Here is a 27,619-nt window from a genome sequence, read left to right as displayed (position 1 = left end):
CGTGTCTTCATTTGCGAAGTTGTAAACGTACTCCTTTTCGATTGTCGTGTCGTTCGCAAGAACTACCGCCGGCTATCCTCATACTGATTGATGGAAGAATTCAACCGTTTCTTGGCGTATGACCCCCCTATTCCCAACATTCACAAACGCTCCTTCACTCAAAAGCTGTCCTCAACTTGAAAACGCTGATGGGAGCGCCCTCTCTTAGCAGACCAAGTCACTGCTTACCGGCAATATTCTGCAGTGATTATTGAGAAGCGCAGCGTCAATTTCAGTTGAGCAGCGGCGCAGTGCTCAACTCAGTCAAGTGAAGGATGGAATTCGAGTCCAGGAGCGTTTCTGAATACGGGGGTTAATTTCCAAGTATTTTCCGTCAGATAGCTCTTCTTGGGGACCGGATCGACCTCTCCAGAAATGGGCACGTGCCACCTGTGGCGGTTGCAAAGTATTATAGGAACCCGGAGTGCGTGCGGAGTGTCGTCTGCTCGCGGAAGCGTTTGTTGACCTCGTTTCCCCCAGCGCACGGGCGCACGAACGCGTCGTTGCGGGAATATCACGGTAAGTAAACCCTGCTTGAATTTCCACTCACAGAGGAGGGACAACCAAGAGCAACATAGATCCAAAAAATCGTGACTATCCTTGACTTATTAGCGACCCGGAAAAATGCTTGCGTACCCGCGGGAATGGGAAACGTAACTCCGCTTTCGCGGCGCATAACCTGCAGGGTATGCGCCACGAGATTGCAGAAAGCTTCATGGATCCACTTCGTACTTTTAAAGAGGTTACTTCTCACTACCAACCGTGAAGCTGAAGTACCCCCTCCCAAACTCTAAGCTCACTAGAGCAAAGTCGTCAGCTCTTCAGACGCTGCACGCAGGTTCGTTCCCGACTCTTAGCACGTTGAGTCACACTGCTGAAGGCCGGAATAGCCTAGCGGGCGAAAAGATAATTGCACACTCACTCACATGCTCTGGCATTGTGCGGCGTAACGTAACGCAAAGTTCTGCGCATAACATGACTGGGAGATGGCTCCTAAACGTTTTAAGCTCTAAGCACAGCTCGCCGCAGTTCAGGAGGCCTGCGAATAGGTAGAGGACCATGGTTTTCCCTTAATGGCATGGGTGCTGCCAGAAACAACGGTGGTCACCTTTCCGGGGGCTATTTAATCCGGTTCTACAGGGTCAAATAAAGTTTATTTCATGTTCTTCGAGGTTATGCTCTTCATTATCTTCATCACCGAGCACAGAGAGGAATGGCTTCGGCTCTTTTGGCACATTCGCCGTAGGTGCGAAACAAGAGAGGAGCTGGTGTCTGAATGTGCTAAAGTGAAGACTAATACGGGGCCGGTTCCTCCAATTGCAATAAATAAGTAATGATCTGAGCCTCCTTGGTGGTGCCAGGAGATGGGGTAGGGGAGGAGTGACTGAGACCAGCAGCGGGATACAATACCTGCATCTGATGTCAGTTGTACAGCAGTCAGAGAAGACTCGGAGCTGGATGGTTCTGATGAACCATCGGGATGATGCTCCACGTGAACTTGATGTCCCGGAGAGGATTCGTTCGTAAAGAGGAGAGCTGCAACATACCCTTCATGATGTTGTTCACCGAGGGGAGGCAGGGTGGCAGAGGGTCTAGAGGCCCCGTCGATGTCATGTATCTCCTTTCTACCATCAGTGGAATAGACTGAGTCTGTGTTGAGCGCCGCATTGGCGTAAGAAATCGGCCGGAAAACTGCAGTCAGTTTGGCACATCATTGAGGCAAGGATTGGTTTTGTACACCTTTATAGTTGTGCCGGGCGTTGGCAGCCTCGGGAAGGTGGTAGATGATCACCAGCCATTTTCGGTGGTCCAGCCGCGCACAGCAGGTGCTGAGAGCGTTTAACGTTTTTATGCAGAGGACAGCATCATTCTAGAATCTTGGGAAATCTGGTAGTTTAGACGCAAACTGTTGATGGTAATGTGCTAGGACTCGGTAGTTGGCGCCGTGAAATGCTATAGCTCTTGGGCAAGCAGGGATGTCACCCACATCAGGTCCCTGGCAGGTCGAGTGAGAAGCCCGAGGAACCAGGGGCAATGACCGCGTAGAATACGGGGGTATCGGTATTCACGGCGGTGGTTGAGATTCCGCAGTTTGTAGGCGCCAAGCTTTGAAGTTGTTGGGACAAGCATGTGGCGTTTAGGGTGATCTTTGCAGCGAATGTCTGAAAGGAGTGAAGCGCCTCGTTGTTTTTCACGAAATTGAATTTTCGGGGCCTTTATCTCGAAATGTGTACAAAGACCCACTGACCGTTGATCTAATGCATGACGCATGGTTGACGAAGTATCTGTGGTAGCCTCAGCCAGCAGCCACTGCTTTCAATAATAAGTAATAGCTAAGTGACTCATTGGATAAGGGGAGCAGTGGAGGGGAGGGTGGGGCAGTGAAGCACAAGACAAAAAAATTATACCATCTCCCGCTAAAGGGAGCCATGCGTAGATACAAAGCAGTGGGTGCTAAAGCTTACTCTAGTGACGCTAGCACTCACTGTCACGTTGCGCAGGAGAGAAACTTGGGGAGGTGCAAAATACACAGTGATGGGCCGGCGATTCATACTGGAACTAGCCAATCGCCAATGACAGACAGAGGACTCTGATTAGACACAGAGACCCGCCATCTGCTTTTAGTTAACGCACACGCTGCGAATCTTCATTGTCACAACAACGCAGTGAAGAATTTTCCCACCGGCACTACTTTGGTGTGGAAGATCCAGTGTCTATATATAGATATTCTAGTTCACTACAGGCACCCGGCAATGTAGTTTACGACATCTGATGGTAGCACCAGAATACACAGCCTAGCGAGAAGGCGCAGCAAAACCGAGTTTTCCAATGCTCAGCCTAGCGAGTAGACACAGCAAAACCAGGCTTGCCTGTGCATATTATTAAATGCGAAGCATTTCTCAGTGAACTTCGGCGACTGGGAGAGTATCTATCTATCCATCCATCCATCTATCTATCTATCTATCTATCTATCTATCTATCTATCTATCTATCTATCTATCTATCTATCTATCTATCTATCTATCTATCTATCTATCTATCTATCTATCTATCTATCTATCTATCTATCTATCTATCTATCTATCTATCTATCTATCTATCTATCTATCTATCTATCTATTTATCTATTTATCTATCTATCTATCTATTTATATATCTATCTATTTATCTATCTATCTATTTATCTATCTATCTATTTATCTATCTATCTATTTATCTATCTATTTATCTATCTATATATCTATCTATCTATCTATCTATCTACCTCTCTATCTATCTATCTATCTATCTATCTATCTATCTATCTATCTATCTATCTATCTATCTATCTATCTATCTATCTATCTATCTATCTATCTATCTATCTATCTATCTATCTATCTATCTATCTATCTATCTATCTATCTATCCACATACGACATTTAGCTTTCCTGGCCGTTTCGATAATGGTATCGATAGCAAACTTGGTATGGCATAACATGACTGTATGAAGAACATATTTATTGAGTCAAAACATGAAAATTATGACATGTATGTCATGAATGTCATAATTACATTTCATGGTCCTGCAACTCTTGCGGTGGTTTCGTTCACATGGCATGTTGTAAAACTGGTATGGTATGGCACGATTGCATGGAGAACACAAGCGACAGACCCTAAGATGAATTGATTGATTTGTGGGGTTCAACGTCCTAAAACCACCATATGATCGAGAGACGCTGTAGTGAGGGCTCCGGAAATTTCGACCACCTGGGGTTCTTTAACGTGCTCCCAAATCTGAGCACACGGGTCTACAACATTTCCGCCTCCATCGGAAAGGCAGCCGCCGCAGCCGGGATTGGAACCCGCGAAATGCGGAGACCCTAAGATGAAAACCATGACATTCGTGTCATGTAACAACATGACTAACATGTCACGCTCATGATGCGCTCGCGGCCGTTTCGCTAGCGTCACTTATACCAAATTTGTACGTGAATGGATGACGAAGGTATGTGACTGGTGCAAACATAATAAACATGAGATGCGTGTCATGTAACAACGTGACTACATGCCACACTGATCATGCGCTCGCGGCCGTTTCGCTAGCTTCACAATGCCAATATTTGGTGATACGTGACACCAATAGGGGACGAAGGTATGTGACTGATAATCATGAGATACGTCATGTGAGAACATGACTACTTGCCACAGTCAAGGCGCCAATACATTTCGACGTGACGCGGTGCGCGTGCTCGCCGGCATTCATTTCATCACGTCACGCCGGCGTTGCCACGCCAGGCGCCGGTCCTGCCATATACTGGCAGACGCACGCTGCGCTGCGTTGCTTTGACGCATGCGCATTTCAGCTCATCTGGCGTCCCTCCGTCACGAAAATAGAGAGACGCAGTGCTGTCTGGGTAACGCATCGGCGTGAAATCCAGCATCGCATGTCGCACCGGATGCCATCGGGCTGCGCCGACAGGCGCCGGTCGCGCTTGGCGCCAGACTATAGAGTGCTCGCGTTTTGCTAACGTAGGTAGAGTCGCTGTGCCCAGCATGCGTGTGCCTCAACGTCACGTTGTATATTGGGCCCTTCCTGATGCAATGATTGATTGATTGATTGATTGATTGATTGATATGTAAAGTTTAACGCCCCAAAACCACCATACGATTATGAGAGACGCCCTTCATGATGCACTCAAGGCCATTTCGCTAGCTCCACATTTATCAAATTTGGTGTTACGTGACGTCAATGTATGACGAAGGTGTATCACTGGTGCAAACATGATAATCATGACACGTGCGTCATGAAAATGACAACATACTACGCTCATAACGTGCTCACGGCAGTTTCGCTAGCTCCATATATACTAAATTCGGTATCACGTGGTGTGAATAAATGACGAAGGTAAACGACACCATAGAGTTTCTCCAAATAACTAGAGGGCACTCTGGCGCTGCGATCGTTCAGAGACCATGGGAATGATGGGTAGTACACACATTTTCCTAGTCTTCGTACTTGCGGGCGGCGGATCGTACTTGTGGCTTCGTTTATTGCTGTGTTTCGATTTTGTTTTGAAAGAAAGATTCAATCCTTTTGAACTTCTTGTCCCAATTTGGAAAGGTAATTTGAAAAAAAGATAGGGCGGTAAAGCGCAATCGCTGAACATTTGCTGATTTTTGCCGAGAAAACAGCTTCAAGCCACACGAACACACACCGAGCAAAAAGCGGGCCAAAAGTACGAAGTTTACACAAGTGTGTGTACTACCCATCATTCCCATGCTCACTGAAGCGCCGTGCGTTGCAGCTCCCATAGACACTTGCGCCAGAGTTCCCTCTAGTGTATAGTAGGAAACTGTATGTACGACACGTCCAAACATGATAATCATGACACTGAACTCATTTACGGCATCATTTACTTCCACCTCGTAATGCTGTGTTGATCTTAAAGTGACATATCATTATTTATTATTTGTGCTTCGCATATCATTGATTCCCACTGTACGTGGGGTCTGCCAATTTTTTATTTGTGAGCAGGGGGGCCACGGCTGATCATGCAAGTACCCAGGAAGCCTTCTTTGAAAACACGCCAAAAAAGGGCATTGGCACTTCAGCGTCTGAATGTGTTCAGTGAGTGTTTCATTTTCTTGGTATCCCTGGCGGTCGGTACCAACAATGCTGAGAGGGAAGCTTAGAGGACTGAGAGGGGGAGCGAGAGTAGGCTAGCGGACGCTGCCTGCGTCGACATTGCGAGGTGAGAAAGGGGGAGCATGCGAGAGGAAAGAGAGAGAGAGAGAGAGTAGGTGCATTCGCAGAGGAGCGCTGATGCCACGGGATCAAGCTCGCTCACAAGATGCTTCGCATCTAAAATAAGAGGAGGCACGTTTAGCTGACCGTATTTTGTTTCTCACTCCGCTAAGCCAGTCGGTTGTTGCAATACTGTGCATGCGCTAGACGGTGAAGCGCTGAGCGTGTGAGTGGACCGTCGAAGCGAGGGAAGGATTGCGTGACATGAGGAGAAACGACCAAAATTATAGCCTCTTGTGCCGTGAGTCCGCGCTGCTCGGGAAACGTAGTGATTGTTCGGCAAGCACACAAGCACCGACGGCACTTCATGACACACAAGGATCTGTGCCTCCTCCAAAAAGTCGTCGTATGCAATCCCTTCGAGGATCCGCGCATATGAGGTGAAGTTCTACGAAACAATCTAGAGCTGACACTTCGGACCATAGAGGAGCGTCTCTAGATGCTTCTTTGGCAGTTCCATCAAAGGGACTTCGCGAATCTTCGATAGTAAGCGATTTTATGTAAAAATAGTAACAGTTTAGTATTTAATAGTAGCCACTCATCCATCTTTTCAGAAAGTTCTTTAGTTTGATTTGTCGCAATGAAACGTGGTGAACGCGCTGCCTAAGGACAGGACGTTTGAAAGGCGTTTGGGCTGCCTTGAAGGCTTCGATTGTAGTCCAGCAACAAGTGAAGGTGACAAAAAAAATTAAATAAATGCTCATGCGTCAAACAGTAAATAAATTCACACTCTTCTAAAACAGAATTTACTATCTTGCTGAAAGATAAGAACAATTTTTATTTTCCCTTACAATAATTCTCATACACCGGTGGCGTTGTGATTGCGTTGATTGATGATGCTTAGCTAAAACAGAAAACGCGCGTTGGCCTTACCAACCGCCTTCCTCCTCTCCCACTACCGATCCATCCCACCTTCCTGCCCTCTGTGCAATGCACCGAGGGCAAACCTACCTCACGTTCTCCTGGCCTGTTCGTCTTCTCCTCTTCCCAGCGGGCCGGTGCCACTCCGTACCTGGGAGGGCTGGGAGACCTCGCTACGCTCCTGGGACCCGGCAAGGCAGAAGATCGCCGTCAGCCGTGCTGCCAGCGTCATGAACTTATTACACATGAACGTTAGAGTGTGGTGTGGTCGCGCAGGGACACAGGGGGCCAGGGAGGTCCTAAATTTTTCTGCAATAAAGTTTCAACTCGACTCGTTGCGTTCCAAATAAATGTATCTAGCTAAATGTATCCAGTAATAGAGCTGAACGATGCCCCGCTTAACCTACCTACCGATGCACTGGTAGGTAGGTTAAGCGGAGCGCACTGCATGCGAAGCATTTTTTACTCGCTCGATGTGACGCTTCGTCGTAGGCGGCCCCGTCCACACTCCCACTGCGCATGCTCGCGTCTCATGCGGCATGCTGGCGTCTCGCGCCGGGTCAGGAAGACAACCGCAAAACTGTCTCTCCAGGTTTAAGTTATCGTCAATCGAGCACAGGCTTTGCATGAAAAACACTAGCACGCTCGTGCGCAGCGCATGCTTCGCTGAGGAGGTAAAAAGACCGGGCAGGTAGCTCGCTCCGCTGAAATTCTGGCTATGCCAGTGTGCCGCACATGAAAAGTTGTCGTCTCCGCCAACTCGCTGGGCTCATTGGCACGCTGAGCCACTTAGCTGCTACCTTGTAGTCTTCAACCTCAGAAATGAATGAAAGTGACGTCAAACGTATCCATGCATCGTTTGGGTTTAGCTCTCATACAGTATATCACGCAAACGAATGGCGCTTTGTGGCGTACATATCAAGACTGCCGTCAGGAACTGTATATCGAGGGCACTTACAAAAGGTTGCATTGAGAAAGCGACGTGGGAGAGGCGGTCTTGTGGCAAGACAAACACTTTCTCACACCAAACAAAAGGGCAAGCAGTAATCTGACACTCAGAATTCATTAACAAAAGTAAACATGCACGTACACAATTTATCTCGGTGGCTACTCGGTGGCGAACAGTGGAACATACTCACTGTTTTAATTCCACCCTCGGCGCTACGACGAAGTGGCACCGCGTCGCCATCGCCTTCGTCGGCGCACGTCCACCTGACGATACACTTTTCGCATTACCGGTGTCTCAGTCCTTGTCTTAATTTTGACTGGTGTGGGCTGCTGCCTTCCTTATTCCATGCGGGGAAGTTGCAAGTCCACCAGGAACGGCTGGGCAGGATGCGGAAAGTCCGGACAGCCTCATTCAGGAACATCTCCGAGGTTGATGGCAACATTCCGAGCTCCTCGCGCAGACATCCTCAGATTCAGGTGGTCATGCTGATCTCATCGCCGTAGTGACGCTCGTTTCCCACGTCTTCGCAGCTCGGCATCCCAACACACAGTGCCAATTCATCCTCTGGAATTTTTCTTGTCAGTTCTGGTCGCGGGCCACGAGCTTTTCTCTGAGGAGTCTGTTGCATCTACGTGGTTGGTGCACGTGCACTCGGGTGACTCTTCTCTCTTTGCGCACCATCGCCGCGCTTTTGCGTTGGGCATGGGCCTTGTGCCTCTCTCTTTTACTCACCACAACTGCTGACGGATGTGGAAGAGCGTTATGTTGATTGAAAAGGAAGCCATAGCTGCGACTTCCGAATGTCAAAAGCTTCGCAGATGGTCAACTGATAATCCTAAAAATTGAGCAACGTTCGTTTATAGCTCCAAAAGCAGCCGATGATATATATCATCTCGATTGCAGAGGTTTTTTTCTACATCTACTCAAGTGTGGTTATGTTCTTGACTCTGTCATAGAAAAAAATCGCAGCATATCCACAGAATGAATAATGAGAAGTGCGGCGAAGCGCATGTCCATCCATCCATCCATCCATCCATCCATCCATCCATCCATCCATCCATCCATCCATCCATCCATCCATCCATCCATCCATCCATCCATCCATCCATCCAACCATCTGTCACAGAACGAGCGCAAAAAATGGGCGCGCCGCCAAATTCTTGCGATAACGCGCGGAAGAGATGCCGGGAGGTCAAGAGAAAAAAAAAAGAAAACAAACATCCAAGGCTCCCCGGGCGCGCGCTCTCCCCTCGGAAGCGTGGCTTCGCCGACTAACCTCCTCACCCCACATCGGCGGCCGAGCAAGCCTGCGAAATTTCTAGAACAAAAGAGGCGTGGTCATGCCGAGTTGAGTCATCCGACTCGGAGGGCATTCCAACCATCTCGTCCCCTCCCCAGCCTTCGCTGCGTATCGCGCCGACGAAATGACGAGAACCTTCTGGAATCTCGCGCGGAAGGTATTTAATCGAGCAGCCGAGACGAGAGAGTAGGAGAAGACGAAAGTTAGCGCCAGAGCGCGTAGGCTATACCGCCGTGTAGTCGGCGAAAGTTTTGTCCGTAGAGACAAAGCGGGAGAAGAAGACGATTTCCACCTGAGGGGTGATGACTCGAGCTACAGGCAAGAGTGTGTGTGTTTACCGCTATCGAGCGAAGACGCGTGGCGACAGCTGCGTGTGTGAAGCCGATATGTTCGGGCGAAGAAGTTTGAAGCTTGGAGAGTGGCCAATTGAAGACGCGAGGTTTCCTGAAAGAGAAACTTCGAGGGCGCGGAACGACAACAATGCTGGACTTTGAGTGAGTGATTCTCGGAAGAGTATCATCCAGACTTGTTCCAAGAACTTTGGACTGGATAGGTTTTCTATCTCTTTAGTCTTTAAGTGTCTTGGTTGTTCAATGCATGCGACTGCATTGTAGTGCGTATCGTTGTCTGTGTCCGTTGTTTTGAGTGTGGCTGATTGTACTGTGTAATACGTTGTTTGATTGGTGACGTATTGTATGTAACTATTGTGGAGTGTGCATTCTTGTGTATTGTTTTCGATCTGCCATTTTTGAGAATATAATATTTGTTTTGTTTATCAACTCTCGGCTCTGAGTTGTTCTTTGGGCCACAACCGGCGTCCGCTGGCGCGCCAAAAAGGACCACATCTAAATTGTCCACGCTTTCGTGGTGCGGTTCGGGGGCCAATACTTCGGCCCTTGGAACTAGCCCGGCGATCGCCTCCCTAATTAACGGGACTGTGTGACAATTATTCTGGCGTCCGCTGGCGCGTCAGGAAGGACCACTTCTAAATTGTCCACGCTTTCGTGGTGCGGTTCAGGGGGTCAATACTTCGATCCTTGGAATTAGCCCGGCGATCGCCTCCCTAATTAACGGGACTGTGTGACAATTAATCTGGCGTCCGCGACAGGACCTTTTGGTGCACAGTGTGTCCAAAGTAGTGAGAAAGAGCCTCAAGTTGTTGATAGCGGTATCGGAACGATTTTGTGTGTTGTTCAGTGTTCTTCCTAACGAGTGCAGGGGAGTGTTCCGATAGAGTGATTTAGGCAGATACCTTTTACACGTGGCAAGGTTTTATTTGCGAGTTGCGAGACAAAATGGATCTCGAAAAGTTAGTCGCTCTTGGGGAGAAGATGGGTCTTTCTGGCGCCGAACAACGGAAGTGGGTCACCCAGTAGGAAAAAGAAGAAAAAGAGAGGGCCAAAGAAGAAAAGGCAGCTGAGCTGGAAAAAGAAAGGCTGGCGGTCGAAAGGGCCAAAGCGGAAAAAGAAGCTGAGTTGGAGAGAGAGAGGTTGGCAGCTGCGAGAGAGAAGGAAGAAAGAGAGGCAAAGGAGCGACAGCTGAAGGAAGAAAGAGAGCAACAATTGAAGTTGGAATTGGAGAGAGAAAAGTTGGCAGCTGAAAGGGCGAGAGAAGAAAGAGAGGTAAAGGAGCGACAGCTGAAAGAAGAAAGAGAGCTGCAATTGAAGTTGGAGCTGGAGAAAAAAAGACTGGCAGCTGAGAGGGCGAAAGAAGAAAGAGAGGAAAGGGAACGGCAGCGACAGCATGAGATGGAACTCGAGCGGCTCCGTTTGCAACAACGAAGTGAAACTCCCGTCCAAGCTAGAGTTGAAAGCAGCGAACGGGAGGACCACGGCTTCCGCTTGAACCCAAGCAAGCTGCTCGTAGCGTTTGATGAAAGGAAGGACGACCTTGACGCGTACCTTCACCGATTTGAGACGATTGCGAGGAGCCAGAATTGGCCGGAGCATCAATGGGCAACTGCTTTGAGTACTTGCTTGAGTGGTGAAGCGCTCAGTGTGTACGGTAGGCTGACGCCGACCGATGCAGCCAACTATGCAAAGGTGAAAGCTGCTTTGCTGACGCGATTTAGATTTACTGTGGAAGGATTCCGGGACAGATTTCGGACAGGAAAACCAGCTGATGGTGAGACGGCTACGCAGTATGCTGCCCGACTTTGCTACTATTTCGACAGATGGATTGAACTTTCAGGGACAGCGCAGGAGCACGATGAGCTTAGAGAACTCCTAATTAGAGAACAATTTCTTACTAGTTGCCACCCAAGCCTGTCGCTGTACTTGAAAGAGAGGAGAGCTAAGTCACTTGAAGACATTCTTGAATTGGCTGATCAATTCTTGGAAGCGCAAGGTGGAACTAATTTGGCCAAGGTCAAGAAGGAGTGTCCCGAAGATTCTAAAAATTCGGCACCCGAACAAAAGAAGCGTGCACCGGAGAGCATTCCGCGATGTTTTCTGTGTAACCGAGTGGGTCATCGTGCTAACCACTTCCGAACTAACTTCACGAGCCCCACGGTTGTAAAATGTTTCAAATGTGGTCAGACTGGGCACAAGGCAGACGCATGTCGTAACGGAGCGAGCCAAACTCACCAGGTATCCTGTGCACAAGTGGCACCAAAAACCGTTGATGACGTCACTGATGGATTCGTAGAGTTGAAAAATGGGGAGAAAATCCCTATTGTGGGTGCGGTATTGACAAAACAACAAACAGGTGCTACGAAGGGAAGGCCTGTGATGGCTGGGAAAGTGGCGGGAAGGCGTGTAGACGTCTTAAGAGACACTGGGTGCTCCACTGTAATAGTACGAAGAGACCTAGTCCGCGACGACGAACTCACGGGCCAGACCAGCCTGATTTACACCGTCGACCGTTTGGTCATGAGGCTGCCTGAGGCCAAGGTCAAGATCGAGACACCCTTCTACAGTGGAATTGTTTCTGCCTTCTGCATGGATGATCCATTGTATGACGTAATCGTGGGGAACATGGAGGGCACCCGTCCGCCAGACCAACCCGAACCACTGGAAGAGGGCCCAGAAATTGATCCACCATCGATTGCAAACCCTCACGACCAACCAGCCACAGCCGATGAGGACGTAGTCGCAGTTGCGACCCGAGCACAGACCAAAGCCCAGTCGAAGCCATTCCAGCCCCTCCCTGCACCCGATTCCGAGGTGGACCCGAGCTTCAGCTATGCCGAGGAACAAATACAGGACGAGTCGTTAAAACCCTGCTTTGCGCAAATCGACAAGGACCTCAGATGCCGTAATAGTAAATGCGCGATAATGTTCAAGCAGGAAGATGGACTGCTCTACAGGTACTATACGGAGAGGAGTGGTCGGCGGATACGACAGCTGTTGGTGCCGAAGAACCGCCGAGAGGCTGTTATGAAGCTAGCCCACGATGGGATAATGGCTGGGCACCTGGGAGCCGAAAAAACCAAGGACAGGATTCAGGAAGAATTCTTCTGGCCCGGTGTCACAGCCGACGTGAAACGGTTCGTGGCGTCTTGCGATATCTGCCAGCGAACTGTGCCAAAAGGAAGGGTGCCACACGTGTCACTCGGCCAGTCCCCCGTCATAGACATCCCCTTCAAAAGGGTAGCTATTGATATAGTAGGCCCTATCCGACCTCCATCTGGTCAAGGAAACCGATATATCCTGACTCTCGTCGATTGCGCCACGTGCTATCCGGAGGCAGTTGCACTACCTGGCATAGAGACCGAACGAGTCGCAGAAGCCCTCGTTGAGATGTTCTCCCGTTTTGGTGTACCGAGGGAAATCCTAAGTGATCGGGGCTCGAATTTCACGTCGGAGTTAATGAAGGAAGTGACACGACTTTTATCGGTGCGCCAACTCCATACCACCCCTTACCACCCGATGACCAACGGGATGGTGAAAAAATTTAATGGCACCCTGAAGACTATGCTCAAAAGAATGTGTGCGGAGAAACCAAAAAACTGGGACAGATTCCTCGGTCCGTTGCTGTTCGCGTACAGAAAGGTTCCCCAGGCAAGTCTCGGCTTTTCGCCGTTCGAGCTACTGTACGGCCGACATGTCCGGAGACCCCTGGAGATCTTAAAGGAAGTCTGGACGAACCAAGAGCTGGACGATGAGCTGAAGACAACCTACCAGTACGTATTGGATCTCCGAAATCGTCTAGAAGAGACGTGCCGCCTAGCTCACGAAGAACTCCGAAGGGCGGGAGCACGCTACGCTAAGCACTACAATCGAAAATCAAGGGATAGAGTATTCCAACCAGGAGATAAGTTTCTCATCCTGCTCCCAACTGACAAAAATAAACTCTTGCTGCATTGGAAAGGGCCCTTCGAAGTGCAGGCGACAATTGGGGACTTAGATTACTCCATAAAGACGCCGAGCGGGCCGAAAATTTTCCATGCCAATTTGCTGAAGAAGTATGCGGAGCGGGAAACGAACCAAGATGTGCCGCATCAATGCCAAGTCAACGTAGGAGTTATTGACAATGGAGATGAACAGGAACTACCGGTGCCGGAGTTCGTGCAGACAGAAGGGATTACTGACGTCAAGATCTGCCCAAGTTTGACGGACCAACAAAAGGAGGAGTTGGAGAAAACCATGACAGCGCACTCTAAAATATTTTCGAATGTCCCGGGCCAGACAGATTGGGTGGAGTGCCACCTCGAAACAGTGACGGAGTCCCCAGTCCACGTCAAACAGTACCCGTTACCTTTTGCTACGACTAAAGACATCGAGGCCGAGGTACAGCAAATGAAAACACTGGGCATAATTGAAGTCTCGAAATCGCCCTATAATTCCCCCGTGTTGTTTGTGGACAAACCGGGCAAAACCAAGCAGTTTGTAGTCGATTTCCGGCGCCTGAACAACCTCATAATAGCAGATGCAGAGCCCATGCCTAGAGCAGATGCCGTTTTTGCCAGTGCCACAAACAAAAGATACTTCTCTAAGTTAGATTTTGTTAAGGGCTACTGGCAAATCCACTCTCCCAGCAGTCGAAACCTAAGACTGCGTTTTCGACTAAATCCGGTCTCTACCAGTTCTGCTACATGCCTTTCGGGATCAAAACGGCACCCGCCGTGTTCGCCCGGCTGATGCGACTAGTCACTTAGGGAATCCCGGGCGTTGAACATTACTACGACGACGTACTCATAACAAGCACGACCTGGGAGGAACACCTATCCACTCTCAGACAACTCTTCGCTCGAATTCAGGCTGCCGGGTTGACCGTGAGACCGAGAAAGTGTGAGTTGGGAATGAATGAGATTGATTTCCTAGGTCATCACAATGGACAAAACAAGCTTGCTCCACTGGGAAAGACTCTCGACAAAATCCAAGCTGCACCTGCCCCAAAGACGAAGCGACAGGTACGCGCTTTTCTCGGGTTGACCAGCTATTACCGGGAGTTCATTCCAAATTATGCCGAGATCAGCGCCCCTCTCACAGAACTGATCAAGAAGGGTGAAAGCAACTTAGTAAAATGGACGACGACACACGAGAAAGCATTCGCGAAACTCAAGGAATGCATCTCGAACCCTCCCGTGGTTCGCCTCCCAGACTTAACCAAGGAATTCATCCTCCGCACCGACGCTTCCGACACCAGCCTCGGGGCTGTGCTCTTGCAGTCACACGAAGGGACCCTCCATCCTATAGCATACGCCAGTCGCAAACTACTTTCCCGGGAATCATCCTACAGCACCATCGAAAAAGAATGTCTAGCCCTGGTGTGGGGGATACAGAAGTTTAATATTTATCTCTACGGAGTGCTTTTCTTGGTCCAAACTGACCACCAGCCTCTCCAATACATAAAACAGGCTAAACAGCTCAACAGCAGAGTGTTGAGGTGGAGCTTGCTTCTGCAAGAGTATCAGTTCCGAGTCGAGCACATCAAGGGAAGCGAGAACGTTGGTGCCGACTACCTTAGCCGAGTTTGAATGTTTTGGAAGTGCCTGATAGCAGTGAATGCAATAAGCTGTGTTGTTATTGTGTTATCCGATGTCGAGCGAGTCAAAATGTCTTTTACGGTGATGTGATGTGTAGTATTGTATAATTGTTGTAATGAGAGAACTTTGTACATTTGTATTGTTTGGAATGTGTGATGAAGTTTTGTAGTCATGTACCTGTGGCTATATTTCATGTGTTGTGGAATTGAACTACAATGTACGATTGTATTGAGCAATCTATTGTGAATGTGACGTGTCATGAGCGACGGACTATGTTACAGTCTTTCAGAGTGTGTGGTGACTGTTCGCGCTCGTTTGTGTGGTTTTGAATATTATGAGATAATATTCTGAAAGTGGGGGGCAGTGTCACAGAACGAGCGCTGAAAATGGGCGCGCCGCCAAATTCTTGCGATAACGCGCGGGAGAGACGCCGGGAGGTCAAAAGAAAAAAAAGAAAACAAACATCCAAGGCTCCCCGGGCGCGCGCTCTCCCCTCGGAAGCGTGGCTTCGCCGACGAACCTCCTCACTCCACATCGGCGGCCGAGCAAGCCCGCGAAATTTCTAGAACGAAAGAGGCGTGGTCATGCCGAGTTGAGTCATCCGACGCGGAGGGCATTCCAACCGTCTCGCCCCCTCCCCAGCCTTCGATGCATATCGCGCCGACGAAATGACGAGAACCTTCTGGAATCTCGCGTGGAAGGTATTTAATCGAGCAGCCGAGACGAGAGAGTAGGAGAAGACGAAAGTTAGCGCCAGAGCGCGTAGGCTATACCGCCGTGTAGTCGGCGAAGGTTTTGTCCGTAGAGACAAAGCGGGAGAAGAAGACGATTTCCACCTGAGGGGTGACGACTCGAGCTACAGGCAAGAGTGTGTGTGTTTACCGCTATCGAGCGAAGACGCGTGGCGACAGCTGCGTGTGTGAAGCCGACGTGTTCGGGCGAAGAAGTTTGAAGCTTGGAGAGTGGCTAATTGAAGACGCGAGGTTTCCTGGAAGAGAAACTTCGAGGGCGCGGAACGACAACAACGCTGGACTTTGAGTGAGTGATTCTCGGAAGAGTATCATCCAGACTTGTTCCAAGAACTTTGGACTGGATAGGTTTTCTATCTCTTTAGTCTTTAAGTGTCTTGGTTGTTCAATGCATGCGACTGCATTGTAGTGCGTATCGTTGTCTGTGTCCGTTGTTTTGAGTGTGGCTGATTGTACTGTGTAATACGTTGTTTGATTGGTGACGTATTGTATGTAACTATTGTGGAGTGTGCATTCTTGTGTATTGTTTTCGATCTGCCATTTTTGAGAATATAATATTTATTTTGTTTATCAACTCTCGGCTCTGAGTTGTTCTTTGGGCCACAACCGGCGTCCGCTGGCGCGCCAAAAAGGACCACATCTAAATTGTCCACGCTTTCGTGGTGCGGTTCGGGGGCCAATACTTCGGCCCTTGGAACTAGCCCGGCGATCGCCTCCCTAATTAACGGGACTGTGTGACACCATCCATCCATCCATCCATGCATCCATCCATCCATCCATCCATCCATCCATCCATCCATCCATCCATCCATCCATCCATCCATCCATCCATCCGTCCGTCCGTCCGTCCGTCCGTCCGTCCGTCCGTCCGTCCGTCCGTCCGTCCGTCCGTCGGTCTGTCGGTCCATCGGTCCGTCGGTCCGTCCGTCCGTGCAACACTGGGAAAAATACCCACGAAATATGTACGTTGATAACAAAAACCATTGGTCGTTTCGGAATGGCCTGTACAAAGTAACAAAATGCATCTAGTCCTAAACAGATAAAAAAAATGGCATAATGGATCCTATTGAGGGAGGTGCTGCAGTCGCCAATGGGAGCAGACGTGTCTCACATCGGCTCCGTATTTTTCGTTGTTGCGCTTGCCACCTTCTCATGGTTCGACCATTTCCAGCACACCATCCGATTCGTGAAGTTGCTGAGAATTGACTGATAACAAGTGTCATGGTGGGAAACGTTTTTGACAATACTACTGAACCTTTCCTGTTCACTCCACTACATGCGGAGCAATCCATACCGAGGAGCAGGGCCCGCTTGGCCTCGCTGGCCTACGTGCCCCTCAGACATGACGAACTCTTGTATGGGCGATGAGGCTTCCAACGTATCCGAGAACAACGGGGAGGATTTCGGCTGACAAGTGTCTGCCGGCCGCTGATCCCATGCTGAGAAGAGGAGTAGCGCAGCGGCCAACGCAATGCCATGCAACTCGCAAGCGTCCAGTGGAGACGCCGCCATCGGCGGTGGTAAGAGAGGTTCAAGAATGGTATTTACAAAGCCTTGAGGATGCCCCAGCTGCCCGAAGAGCATCACAAGATCATAATCCGACCACGGGGAGGACAGAAGTTGAGCAAAGTGAGCACCACGGCTATTGGAACTGCAGTGATCTAGGCTTCCGGCCTGACGGCCGAGCAAGCAAATGAAGACGTGGTGTGCCCCCACTTCACGCAAAATATCGTCGTGGTTAGCACGCCTGAACCAGATAATGCAGCAAGTATTTGAGAATCCAGCCCTTCATGATCGTGGGATCGTGGAAACGGAGTATAGGGACTCCCAGTCCGCTATAACCAATATTGTGCGTGAGCGCAATCCGCTCGTTTTGACTGTGAAGCGCATCAAGGCTTCGGGCACAGTCATCGTCCTTTTCGACGGACTACACGTGCCAAAGTTTGTGCGCCACGGATCGCCCTTGGTGAGATGCTACCTCTACAGGAAACAATTTGATGTGTGTTTCACTTGTGGGAGTGTAAAACATCACTTGGGCGTGTGCCCAACACCAGATTCTGTTCAGTGTCGGAGGCGTGGAGCCCTAAACCCGCCAGAGAACATCTGCACACCCACGTGCATGTTCTGCGGAGGAAGCCACCCCATGGAGACAAAGCGTGTAGGAAGCGGTTTCAAGTACCCTATATGGCATGGGCCCGCGTAAGGGAATGCGACTAGTCGTGATCGGCCACAAAGGCACCCATGGAGACGTCGAGCCTACACAAGAGCCCCAGAAACCGCTCACGTTCTCGGAGCTGCTCGAGATCGAGACGCCGCTCGCTATCCAAGAAGAACAGCCGCTTCAAGGAGAGAGGAGTGCCGAAGAGCTCAGAAGTCAGAGCGCCTGATGCCACGCCGTCTACTGGAACCACCTGGGCCGATAAAGTAAAAGGTACCGTGAGAATCACTGGTAGCGCTGCCGCGCCAGCGGTGACTCGCAACACTGATGCCAGAATAGATCAATTGTTTAGGGAGGTAAATTCTTTGCGGAAGGCTAACGAAGAACTGACCAAAGAGGTAATCAAACTCAAAAAGAAGGCGCAGCCATGCCCTGCGAGCATGGCATGAGTCAGGTCAGTAAGTCAAAATAATGAATCATTTGAGGGGGACTGCTCCCCTGCTACTAAAAAGAGAGCATTTAGCCCCAAAAGTCATTCGGTTTTCTCAGTCCTTATTCAACGGAAAGAGGTAATTAAGTAAACAAAAAGATGAAGGGAAAAAGTAACTTTAAAGTGGATAAGCCATAGAAATGAAGTTATATGGCAGAAAAGAAATTAAAGACATTCAAAAAGAAAAAGTGATGTGGATCACGTGTTGTTGCCGTAAGACTCGGAAAGTTTCTCTCTGTACTTTCAGGGAGTACTCCAAGATGAACGACAGTGGGTAACAGCAGACTAAACACATCCAATAATTATGGCTAGCTCCCACAGTTCTCGCGTGTGGCAGTGGAATTGTCACGGATTCCTCAACAAAAAGGCATCGCTGCGCCCATTATTCAGGTCAATGGGGAGACAAACCCAAAGTGATTATGCTGCAAGAAACTTTATCGGACGAGTTCAACCTAACCGGCTACAAATCGGTATGTAGAGGAAAACGTTGGGGAAGAGGAGTGGCAAGCCTCGTTGACAGAAAGCTACCTTTTATAGAACATGATATCCCCCTCGGATTGACTAAAATATAGTATTACCTAGTAGAAGTCGTACTTAAAAGGCAGTGGGGAAGGGGCGCAGCCTCTTTTGCTTTGCAGTCCCAGCGCCAAGAAGCAGAACTTCAGGACACTTTTCAACAAGGCACTCGCCATGGCCAAGAGCTCCCCGCTTATATTAGGAGGGGACTTTAATGCCCCTACCAGGCGTGGGGATACACTTAGAATTCAAAGAAGAGAGGGCTATGAGACCTCGGCACAGATGTCGGACTGAGTCTGATCACCGATCCGGCTTTTCCCACCCGCTGTTGTACGTCCACGTGCACAGAGTATACACCCAAACCTCACTTTTGTAAAGAACTCAAATGAAGCCAGCTGGAAAACTCAGCCACAGATTTAAGTAGCGACCACTATATCATACACATTAGTATAGGAGTGCCAAAACAACAGACTAGAACCTTTCGGTGCACCAACTGGGACGTTTTTAGAAAAGCTAGAGCAAAAAAAAAAACTAGAGTTGAACCCATCAAATGGGCAGAAAGCCCTTTCAGACCTGAATCAACAAGCTCGGAGAGGACCTGCATGAGGCCACTAGAAATAATACGACACAAGACGGCATAGGGAGCATAGATAGTAGGCTCACACACCCGACCGAAGTTAAGAAATTCCTCCTGCAAAAATGAAAAACACAGACTGAGCCAAAGGTTCAGGAGAAAGATAGCGTTGAGGAATAGACAGATAGAGGAGCGTTCTCAAACCCTCACAAAACAACAGTAAGACGAAGCTTGCAACCAGGCAGACGATAGAATCAAACACAGAAGCAGTTGAAACCTTCTCAAACACCTATTGATTGAGAACGAGACCATGTCTAACAAGCGAATGGCCATAGTGAAACTAAAACATCAGGCGAGTGAGTCCAGGACTCAAGAGGTAATTATGCAGCAGCTCACGGAAAAATATCTGCCGCTTTAATGACCGGGGGATAGTGATGAACACATAAAGTACTCTGGAACACTGTGCGAGGAAGTGAATCATGATTTCACTGAAGGTGAGGTACGAGCTGCCCTCTATGGTCATTTTAGCAGATCGGCAGCCGGACCCGACGGCATTACAAACAAAGTGTTAATGAATCTAGATGATGACTTTATCCCTTTCTTGACGGATCATTTCACCGACTTATGGAAAAAGGGAAAATATCCGGAGGAATGGAAGTGAGCCAATACTATTCTCACACCCAAACCTGGTAAACCAATAAGCCTAGGTAACCTCCGTCCAATCTCGCTTACGTCATGCCTAGGTAAAGCTATGGAACACGTCATTCTCATCAGACTCACGCGCTACGTCGAGCAACATGACATAATCCCAAATAACATGATCGGTTTCCGTCCCGGGCTGTCGACTCAGGACGCCATGGTCCTGATCAAGTTACCAGCTCATACAGGTTGGCCCAGTTGGTCTCGACGTCGAAGAAGCACAAGGCCATCCTCGAGGTCCTATCTACGCTGGGTCTGGGCGAGAGGCTTTTCCTCATAGTCAAGTCGTTTCTTTGTGGTAGACAAGCGAGCCTTACACAAGGAGAACTAAAATCTAAGGTGAGGATACTGGGAAACAGAGGCACCCTACAAGAAACTGCGCTCTCACCCATGTTATATAATTTAGCAATGACCAGAGTTGCGAGGAAATTGGAGCGGATAGAAAATATACGCTTCTAAATATATGCCGACGATATAACCATATGGAGCGCCAACGCAAACATATGCCGAACGGAGACTAGACTTCAGGAGAGTGTAGACATCGTGGAAAGTACTCTCGGCGAAATGGGGCTAAATTGTTCGGCGGCGAAGTCGGAAGTTTTGGTTATAAAAAATCAAGGTAGGAGTCGAAGGGCACACTTCGCCTCCTAGGGCTTTCAGCGGGATGGCTCAGTGCTCTCCCAAAATTGAGTATGAAGTACTCGAAATTGTTAAACATTTTTTTCTTAGCACACCCAAGAGCGATGTCCCAGGTAAGGAACCCAACATTATCTTGCGCTGTCAGGACGGATCCACGATCAAGCAGGTGGAAAAAAATAAAGTTCTAGGCTTCTACATAAAATCTGGAGGAAGCATCCTTACCGCCATTCAGCATAATAAAAAAACTGACAAAGTCCTCAGGCTACTAAACAGAATCACCGACCGACACAAGGGCCTCGGTGAAGACAGCGATCTAAGGCTACTACACGCCTTCGCTCTCTGTCTTCACCTATTGGCAGGTATCCTCCAATGGTCTCAGGCCGAGCTGAACAAGCTCAACACCGTTATCAGAAAGTTAGTGAAGGATGCCCTACGTATACCCAACAGTGCGTCGAACGAGAAACCCATGAGCTTAGGCGTTCACAATACTATGGAAGTAATGGCTGAAGCGCAAAAGACGGTGCATGCTGTAGGAAAGACTAACGAGGACACGTCCGGGTAGGCTGATACTCAAAGCGATCGAGTCAATCCCCAATAGATCGAAGAACTTGAAGGAAGTTGAGGGGGAACTGAACGTGGAGCTTAGAGACGTAATCAGAACCACCCACTGCTGAGAAACATGCATCCGGAACACAATGTCAGCAAGCGAAAAGCGAGAGTGAAAGCTTTATTGAAAGAAAACTAACATGTAGTACGACAGGCGGCCGTCGTAGACGCAGCCTGGGTCAAAGGCAAAGAAGCGTACACGGCTGTGGTGGCCGACAGCCAGGGAGAGGAACGGGACGCCCTGACTATACTCACTTAGGATTCCATGGTGGCGGTGCAAGGCACGATTGCTTTAGTTATCAGGAACATAAAATGGCCATACAGCTATAGTGACTTCAAAGCAGCAATTACGAGCTTCGATTAGGGCTATGTCACTGGGACTGTGGTTATGAACAAAGTCAATCTTATTGATACTGAAATTCGATGGTTTCCTGCGCATATGCGACAAGTGGACGAAACTCGGGTCAACCTTAACGAGGTGACGAATGACTTGGCACGAGCACTCACTTGCCGTGCCAGTCAGACCTGACCCGACGCCCGCTACCATTCAGGGGACTATAAAGAAAATTTAATCACGTACAACGACATGACAAAATATTATTACTTGGGATGTAGGAAACTCCCACTACCACACGCAAGATTGAACAGGGCTGAGGCAGTCACGCTACGTTTAGTGCAAACCGGAACTTACCCCACTGGAATTCCCCACGCTTGACTCTCGTGGTACACGGTTAAAGGAATTGAAAGAAAGAAGGGGGTTTTAGAGGTAGAAGAAGACCATTATGTGAAAATACTTGCGGATGTTTGTTATAGTAATTTCCTATTTCTGTCTCGCGCAACGTACAATAGCTCAATATTGAATATAAGAACGGCGCAACGGACAAGGACTGCCTAAGGTAACACGCACAGCGCTTTGTGTGCCACATTTGTCAGTCTTCTTCTGTTGCACTTTTTTTGTTAGGTAATTTCTAACCAACTTGTCCAAGTTTTCACTCTTTTTAGCTCATTATTGTGTGTTTTGAGCATTGAACACACACACACATACGCGCACACACGCACACGCACACACGCGCACACGCACACGCACACACACGACTTGACACGACCCATCCGTTGCAGCGCTTCGGCGCGTGTCTTTTGACGTAGCATCGAGCCCTCTTCTATATGAAGAGAGAAAGAGGCGCAGCTCCACGTAGCCCCACGCCCTCTCTCTTCATCACACAGGCACAGCGGGGCGTCAAAACGCCAAGCGCTGGCGTGCTGCAAAGGATACGTGGGGTCAGGCCTTTACATAAAGCATCCAACTTGCGTTCATTGCTCGAAGCGCAACTGGAATTCAAGAGCAGACCGGAACATATAGTGAGGGACTTATAATTCCATTGGTACAGCTGAAACATTCTCCTGAGCTTAGCCTGGTATCCCCTGATGTGGTCTGCCTTCCCATCAAAGTGTCGACTACCTTGTGGCCCTGGCGACAATTTGTCACTGCTTAACAAGGCCCACGAGGGCCAGTTTAGGCTCCTTACAGAACACTAGACACAAGCTACTAGAAAGGCGGAAAAACTGTTCTATTTAGAGGGCGACAGCATATGTATAGCCAGTGTGGTTGTCTAATTGCCATGTGGTTACGCGACTAAGTGCGAAGGCGTAGGTTAGTTGGAAGTGAAATCTACAAATACCGGTGCATATACACACACGTGCATGTTACAGAAATCCAGATTGTCAGTCCTGGTTTTCCGTCTTTTGCTGCAGCGTGTACCGTAGTCATATCATGATGCAGTCAGCGAAAGTGTCTTAGTGTTCAATTTTATTAAACTTCAAGCTCCTTGGAGAGAACTCTCTGCTATGTTGGAGGTAAAAGTTATGGTTATTTTTCTAGTTTGCAAAGTACTGCCTAGGCACGGATGACCGTTCAGATAGTTTTCCTTTGATCATGAAAACAAAGGTTTTTCTTAGTTTATGAGAGTTGCCCAGCCATTCTGCCGGCTGCTAGTACTCAGGACTGAAAACTCAGAGTCGTAACGCCTTTATTGTAGTTCAAAGTAGCCGCACTTGATATTACAGTGCTTGTTATTATCGTTAACGAGTATATATTATTGTGAGAATGAACATATAGTTGACCATAATTAGGGTTTTGACTATGAGCGCTACAGAACTTTACTGACTGAGATTCCAAAAAAAGTATTTTACGTTTACTTCTCTGTTTTGTGTGCTCAGGAACATAGGGTATTATCAGGAGTAGGATGACCGAAAAGAAATGCATTGGTAGTCATGTTTAACACGTTTGACTATGTTGAGTTAGTAAATAAATTAAACCTAAGGGCTCATTTTTCATTGTTAGAGACAATACTGATGAGAACTAACAGAAAAGAATGACAAGAAAAGTACAGGGTGTGTTGATAGTAGTAATGTTATTGTACATGGTTACCTTTACGTCTAACATACCCAGTACTTTCCTTGACATCCTTGTCAGTTAGGTCTCATTTTTATGTTAAGTTAGCATGAGTTATCAATTAATATAACAATTGTTGGTAATGTGCTGTAATGGATCAAGTAAACAAAATACATATGCGGCAAGTATGTGGAAGAGTAAGCCGTAAACTTAACACTCTAGAAGTTCTTGTTGAGAACTCGGGAATAGGCTAATCAAAGATTTAAGCCTACTGTTCGTCGAGCAAATTCAACAAGAAAACAAGTACAGATACTCAATTCAACCAGGTATAATTTTATTTTAGATACATTTGCTTAAGGTGACTGTGTTAAGAAGTCCGACGTGTTGTTGTCGCGAGTTTATAAAGGCTTAGATTTGAACGTGTTCCTGTACTTGTCCGGTGACTGCGGTTCCAGCATCGTGGACCACTGTAAGAAATTAAAAAAGGGCAGATTAATATGACGCCATGATATGTGGGCCAAGTTATTCAGGTTGAAATGACATGCGGTGACATCATCAAGAGGAATTCTATGCGAGTGATTGTAAAATTGGTCCATGAACAGTTAAATGCGAGAAAAATCTTTCCTGCAACTAAGTAAAAAAAAAACGAATCTTGTATGATGTGATGATATTGGGGAAGTTAATATGCACTTATGCATTTATAAGTAAAATAGTACTCTGCCTCTAAAAGTAATTCCACAGCATTAATAAGTTTTTCACCAGCTGTCATATTCACTCAATACCCACAGTGATCAAACATTCTTAATTTTCTTGGAAACCTTATGAGACATGTAAGAAAAAATGTACACCGCTTTAAGCAGCGGGCGGCAAATGATTCTCTTGTCGTAATGAGCTGGTGAAAGCACATACGAGCTTAGACGTTTTCAGCTTGTCGTGTTGACAACGGTGCTTAACTACTTCAACACGCTATTTTTTTTCTCGTCGCGAGTCCTTTTAACAACAAATGGTTTTGCATGAGTCAAGTAGCGTGTGTTATGACGCACCTGTGCGGGTGACGGGCTGGACGACAGCGGTGTTGGTCACCTCAGTGACGGTGTGGATTGGGTGTGGCTGTGGGACTGGGACCTCGACTGGCTTTGGAACTGGCACGTCAACTGGGAATGGCTGTGGGACTGGGAATGGCTGTGGAACTGGGACTGGGCGTGGGACACGGTAGGGAGCGGGCACCAGGCGCTGGCGGACTACACCAATGTAGACGGCGTCGCTAAGGGGAAGGCGGGAGGTGGGCTCAGAGATAAGGCGGAGGTCACCGGGGAATCGCCTGGGGGCTCCGAGACCCATGGACAAGGGGCCGTAGCTACCGAATGGGCTGCCGAGTCCACTGAGTGGGCTGCCGAATCCGCTGAGTGGGCTGCCGAATCCGCTGAGTGGGCTGCCAAATCCACTGAGGGGGCTGCCGAATCCGCTAAGTGGGCTGCCGAATCCGCTTAGTGGGCTGCCGAATCTGCTTAGTGGGCTGCCGAATCCGCTTAGGGGGCTACCGAATCCGCTGAGTGGGCTACCGAATCCGCTGAGTGGGCTGCCGAATCCGCTGAGTGGGCTGCCGAAGCCGCTGAGTGGGCTACCGAATCCACTAAGTGGGCTGCCGAAACCACCGAGAACACCTCCGACACGGTAGCCAGAGAGACCAGAATAGCCGAGGCCGCTAAGACCACCGAGACCACTGAGACCACCGCCGTATAGCCCAGAGAAACCAGAAAGGCCACCGCCGAGGACACCACCGCCGAGGAGACCACCGCCGAGGAGACCACCGCTGAGGAGACCACCACCGACGAGACCACCACCGACGAGACCAGATCCTAGACCACCGCCATAGAAGCCAGAAAGACCAGAACCGAAGAGACCACCGCCGTAGAGGCCGGATCCGAAACCTCCATAGAAGTTTCCGCCATAGTAAGCCTCAGCGTGGATGCCTGCGGTGAATAGATACGGCGTAGAAACAAATTAAATCCTATAATTATTTGTCCAACAGGGTTAAATAAAGTGATTTTGTCTTTTACCCGATGAGTATATTTAGTGACTGCACTCATGAGATAGACCAGTAACAGTTACTGTTCGTAAGATAGACTCTGGCAAAAACAGCACTGCCCCTTTTCGACTTTCTGCAGCTGTTCGCAGTAGATATCACGCTAGTTAGTATCGAGCTTAAGTATTCTTGCAAATGGAAATCAATAAATCAGATGCTCTATCGTTTTTCACAAGAAAAGCTGTTGATTGTGTAGAAGCGATGCATATCGCATAGCCTTCTTCTATATCTAACGCAGCTTTTAAATCTCACTGACTCACCATAACTGCATTTGGTAAAAAAAAAAAGACGTCTTGGGGAGGTGAAAAAAACACAACAACCACCAGTAAGATTAGCTTTGAAAAGCGAGAATAAAGGTTACTTGTTAATGTGAAAGTCACATACGGGATTAGACTATACCCAGTACTTCATAATTATCGCATCAAATGCAGGAAACATCAGGCGGTATGAACTGCAAGTTCTAGGTAAATGTAGGTACGGTAAGAGAAAACAGCGCTTAGAAAACTTCGCTGAATATTAGTGATTGTAATAGGCAGCAACATACACAAAAGTACCAAATGGTTTTAATTAATTAAATATTCCATAAACTTCACTTCGACTGCTAGATTTTGAACTAATCACAGTGGCATATGTACTGTTTGCGCAGCGAGCATTGATTTTACCATGCTATTCGGGACTAGAAGAGGAAGCCACAAATACATTTCACGTAGTGCTAAACACTCAGCAGTAACGTGCCAGTAGCGCTTGAACTGTACTCGCACTGTGCTCGCTTACTTTGGCAGGAGAAGCGTATAAGTACACCTTCGTTCGTATCATGAGGTCTGCATGAACACTTTACATTTTAAGCTGCCTTACAGATTTCCCGAGTTGAAAAAGTAAAGAACTTAAAAGTGCCGCTTGCTTTTTTCATTTATTTTTCAAGTTCTAGCTAAAGTTGCTGGAATTTGAAAACGCCGCTAAAAACATTTGGTTTACTGCTTACGTGGCTCTAGCTGTGACTGGTGGAGAGCAATATCGAGCGTATTTACTTCGGCCGCAGTACGTAGTTACATTCTTCGGCGTAATAATTGAGAAAATTGGTACGAATTTATCGAGGGTTGAATTTACTCACTAACTACTGAATCCCATTCAACTTAGTAGAAGAGTATCTGCCGTACAAAGCGGCTTCACAGCTTTCGGAGTAAGTGGAATGCGTTTTGGGACGTTACGGAAAAACCAAGAGTAGGCTTCTAAGTGTTTGCGCTTAAGAGTAGTGCAGAGCTACAGAAGGCACGGTAAGAGCGAACTCAGCAAATTTACCCAGGGAGATGAGGGCTAGAGCGACGAAGACCTTCATGGTTGGTTTGTTGAGGCGACCTCCTGTCGGTGTGTGTAACTGCTGCCGCTCGGGAAAGGTGGTTTGTCAAGAGCGCGCCGGCGCCTTTTGTACCCCCTGCTCTGGGGCTGGCGGCAATACGGATGCCCGTTGGTCAAGCATCGGACGCTGGGCGGAGCATCGCAGGGCATTGTTCTCTTGAACAATCTTGCGCAAAAAGCACTGCTAGAAAAGAAGTCTCGAAAAAACAAACTGAGAAACCTATTGATTTCGGCTTTGCTCGTCTCGAGTCGACCAGGTGGTAACTGCATATGAAATTGTTTGCTGCCTGCTCTGCTCTTTGCAGGCATTGTGAAGCGGTCATGATTCCCGTATTGAACAATGCTGGAATAGTAGAAAGAAAGACAAAAGGGAAAATAAATTTTGCATTTTTTGGTGCTCTTCTTTGCTTGACTCTTTGGCGTGATAAGAAGAAACCTTGCACGGAAACATGTAGGTAAGAATATTGTTCACATATTTGGTCCAACTA

At 48.2% G+C, this 27,619-nt stretch overlaps 1 protein-coding gene across 1 annotated transcript in view; it reads right to left on the bottom strand.

The window, feature by feature from the left end:
* The window catches only part of LOC119173796 (uncharacterized), a 47,949-nt gene extending 20,717 nt beyond the window's left edge, over nucleotides 1–27,232 (bottom strand). The window contains exons 1-4 of the mRNA XM_075894537.1: nucleotides 27,075–27,232; nucleotides 24,733–25,662; nucleotides 24,100–24,156; nucleotides 11,941–12,118 (exon numbers count right to left, since the gene is read on the bottom strand). Coding sequence (XP_075750652.1) covers nucleotides 11,941–12,118; nucleotides 24,100–24,156; nucleotides 24,733–25,662; nucleotides 27,075–27,111 — 1,202 coding nt within the window. The 5' untranslated portion in view covers nucleotides 27,112–27,232. The remainder of the gene's footprint in view (nucleotides 1–11,940; nucleotides 12,119–24,099; nucleotides 24,157–24,732; nucleotides 25,663–27,074) is intronic.
* Nucleotides 27,233–27,619: the final 387 nt, after the last annotated feature.

This window comes from Rhipicephalus microplus, chromosome 5, assembly GCF_043290135.1.
Source record: "Rhipicephalus microplus isolate Deutch F79 chromosome 5, USDA_Rmic, whole genome shotgun sequence".
Taxonomy (NCBI): domain Eukaryota; kingdom Metazoa; phylum Arthropoda; class Arachnida; order Ixodida; family Ixodidae; genus Rhipicephalus; species Rhipicephalus microplus.
Note: the sequence above shows the minus strand (reverse complement) of the source record. Positions and strands in the feature narration are given on the sequence as shown.